The 3,415-nt window shown below is 47.8% G+C and overlaps 1 protein-coding gene across 1 annotated transcript; it reads left to right on the top strand.

The window, feature by feature from the left end:
* Positions 1-18: 18 nt before the first annotated feature.
* Positions 19-2,682, top strand: TEOVI_000573400 (DNA topoisomerase II beta, putative; the record flags this gene model as incomplete). The annotated part of the gene is made up of 1 exon (XM_067223397.1): positions 19-2,682. One exon carries the CDS (start codon positions 19-21, stop codon positions 2,680-2,682), a length of 2,664 nt encoding a protein of 887 aa, XP_067079498.1.
* Positions 2,683-3,415: the final 733 nt, after the last annotated feature.

The raw sequence follows: 3,415 nt of genomic DNA, 5'->3' as shown, positions 1-3,415 counted from the left end.
ACTATTTCCTTCTTTTCCATGCCTGACTATTTCAAGTGGAAAAATGCGGTTGGTGAGGGCATTAGTGATTACGAGGTGAAGTATTACAAGGGTCTTGGTACCTCTAGTGCAAAGGAGGGTCGTGAGTACTTTGAGAACATTGACCGTCACCGACTAAACTTTGTATATGAAGATAGAAAGGACGATGATGACATTGTGATGGCCTTCGCGAAGGACAAGGTTGACGAGCGTAAGCGGTGGGTTATGGAAAGCATGTCCAGTGCCCGAAGATTCGAATCTTTGAGCTATAATGCTCGCGACGTATCCTACTCTGAATTTGTTCACAAAGAGCTTATTCTTTTCTCTGTCGCAGATTGTGAGCGGTCTATTCCCAGTGTTGTGGATGGTTTAAAACCTGGGCAGCGGAAGATAATGTTTTCAGCGTTTAAGCGTAATCTTGTTCGATCGCTTAAGGTGGCTCAGCTTGCTGGTTACGTCTCAGAGCACGCTGCATATCACCACGGCGAGCAGTCATTGGTTCAAACCATTGTTGGACTTGCACAGGATTACGTGGGTGCAAACAATGTCCCACTCCTCTACCGTGATGGTCAATTTGGTACAAGACTACAGGGAGGTAAGGACCATGCTGCGGGACGTTACATTTTCACCCGTCTCACTGACATTGCGCGTCGCATTTACCATCCCTCCGATGATTTTATTGTAGAATACAGGGATGACGATGGTCTTTCTGTGGAACCTTTTTACTATGTTCCTGTGATTCCTATGGTGCTTGTGAACGGGACTGCTGGTATTGGCACTGGTTTTGCTACGAACATACCCAACTATTCTCCCCTTGATGTCATTGACAACCTAAACCGTCTGCTCTCTGGGGAGGAATTGCAACCAATGAAACCATGGTATTTTGGATTCACCGGTACGATTGAGGAACGGGAGAAGGGTAAATTTGTGTCGTCTGGGTGTGCGACTGTGCGTCCTGATGGGGTGGTACACATCACGGAGCTTCCTATCGGCACGTGGACGCAGCAATATAAGAAGTTCTTGGAGGACCTTCGTGAACGCGAGATTGTTATACAGTACCGTGAGCACAATACAGATGTGACAGTTGACTTCGAAGTGTTCATTCATCCTGAAGTGCTGCGGCAGTGGGTAGCACAGGGGTGTGTGGAGGAACGTTTGCAGCTACGGGAATACATCCATGCGACGAACATCATTGCATTTGACCGAGAAGGGAAGATTACGAAATACCTTGATGCTGAGTCTGTACTGAAGGAGTTCTACCTGGTTCGTCTCGAGTACTACGCTCGCCGTCGTGAGTTCTTGCTGGAGCAATTGCAACGCGCGGCACTCAAGCTTGAGAATATGGTTCGTTTTGTGAATGAGGTTATTGATGGCACATTTATTGTTACACGGAGGAGCATGAAGGATGTGTTGAAGGACTTAAAGCAACGTGGATACACTCCCTTCCCCCCGCAGCAAAAGAAGAAGATGAGCTCCACCACTATCGTTGATGAGGAAGAGGAAACGGAGCGTCGTAACACTGCTGCTACATCCGCGGATGCTGAGGAGGCTATTGTGCTTCAACCGGATGAATTAATAGGACCAGGTGGGGGTGGTGCTCAGGAAGAACCTGAGGTGAAGCAAAACGCACGTGACTATGACTACCTGCTTGGTTTGCGTCTGTGGAATCTGACTGCTGAGATGAGTGCGCGGCTGAAGGCCCAATTGGACGCTGCGCGGGAGAAATACGAAAATATTGCGAAGCGTACTCCGAAGGACTTGTGGCGTGAGGACTTGGATCTCTTGAGGCCTGATGTTGAGAAACTTTTTGACGAGCGCAGAAAGGAGATTGCGTCAATCCAACGCAAGAAGCGTGAAAAAAAGCGTCCATTTGATGCATCGCGGTTGCGTGTACCTCTGCTGTCGGATGCGGCGCGGAAAGCACTGTTGCGGGAAACCATAAAGGAGGAGAAGAAGAGTGTACGCGGAGACACTTCAACGAGGGGTGGTGACGGTCCTTCCGCAGGAGGCGATGGCAAGAATCCCCGCGGTGTAAAAACAGCATCAAGTGGCAAAAGGGGGAGAAAAAAGAAGGACTCCGATGACGAGGATGACTTTGACGATTTTACCGGTTTTAGTGATGATGGTGACGACTACAGACCTGATGATTCGGACAATGGAGGGGCCACAGCTGCAAGCGGCGGCTCAACAGCAAAGGTGAAGAGGGCACCTGCAAAACAACCCGCCCCAAAACAAGCTGCGGTTAAACCCAGATCCGGGCGTGCAAAGACGCTTAAAAAGGAGGAGGAAACGAAGTTGGGTGCGTCAGATGATTTGGACCTTGACTGCTTTGGAATTGAAGCACTAACCGGTTCGTTACAGAAGACGACGTCTTCCTCCAAATTACCATCACCGCCAAGCACTGGGGTATTTGCTGAAGATGAGGAAGAAGCTCTTCTTTTGGGTATCACAAGTGCCCAAGGGAAGCCCACACCTTCGCGGGTTGCCTCAAAGGGACGAGTGAAGCAGTCAAGTGGTAAACCCTCGACACAAGCGAAAGTTCCAAAGAAGCGTAGACGAGGAGGTAGCAGTGACGACTCAGCTTCCGATGAAGACAATATTGTTGATGACGATGACGACGACGATGACGACGACGATGAGTCCTCTCTTGACTTCAGTGACTAATTCCATGACATGAGGATGCTCCATCGAGCCTACATTCAGATCCCGTTACGATGGAGGGCACTGACATAGATATGTTCCTACCTAGTAAGATGCACTTTAAAAATATTTTTTTGCCGGTGGTGAGAAACTCAGATGGATGAGGGACATGGCAAAAGGGCCGTATTCATGAGGGCAGCCATCAACAATGGCAGCAGGGGAACCGATTTTTGTCTTGTTATATATATATATATATATAATTTCTACCTTACCTTTCCCAGAGTCAGTGCTTCTGCGGTTTCTGTCTTACTCGTGGGTGTATGACTGCCTCTGTGTGACCTCCATTTCCCACACAAATTATTGCGGCTGCGTTGCACCCCTTTTATAAATTACATTTATGCCATCCGTGTCCTTCTTTTTATCAATGTCCCTACCTCACTCTTCTATTCACTATTGTTTCATTCCTTGCGGTAGCTCTAGCGTATAAGGGTTGAGGTAGACAACCGTTTTTTTATTTTTTAAAAAAGAGGGGATAACTAAAAGAAAAGGTTAAGGAAGTGACATCAAACTGTGTAGAGCACACGTAGACTATTATTTTGTGAAGCGAGTCTCCACGCGTGTGAGCTCTTCTGTTTGATTCTTCACTGGTCGTCATAGTTTTTCTCCTTCTTTCCTGGCTTCCCTAAGCAGTTGGTGCCAAGGAGAGCGACATTCCATTCACACAACTGCTATACGCTGAGTTCTTCATTTTTTGGGG

Source organism: Trypanosoma equiperdum, assembly GCF_001457755.1.
Source record: "Trypanosoma equiperdum strain OVI genome assembly, contig: ctg_1862, whole genome shotgun sequence".
NCBI lineage: Eukaryota > Euglenozoa > Kinetoplastea > Trypanosomatida > Trypanosomatidae > Trypanosoma > Trypanosoma equiperdum.
Note: the sequence above shows the minus strand (reverse complement) of the source record. Positions and strands in the feature narration are given on the sequence as shown.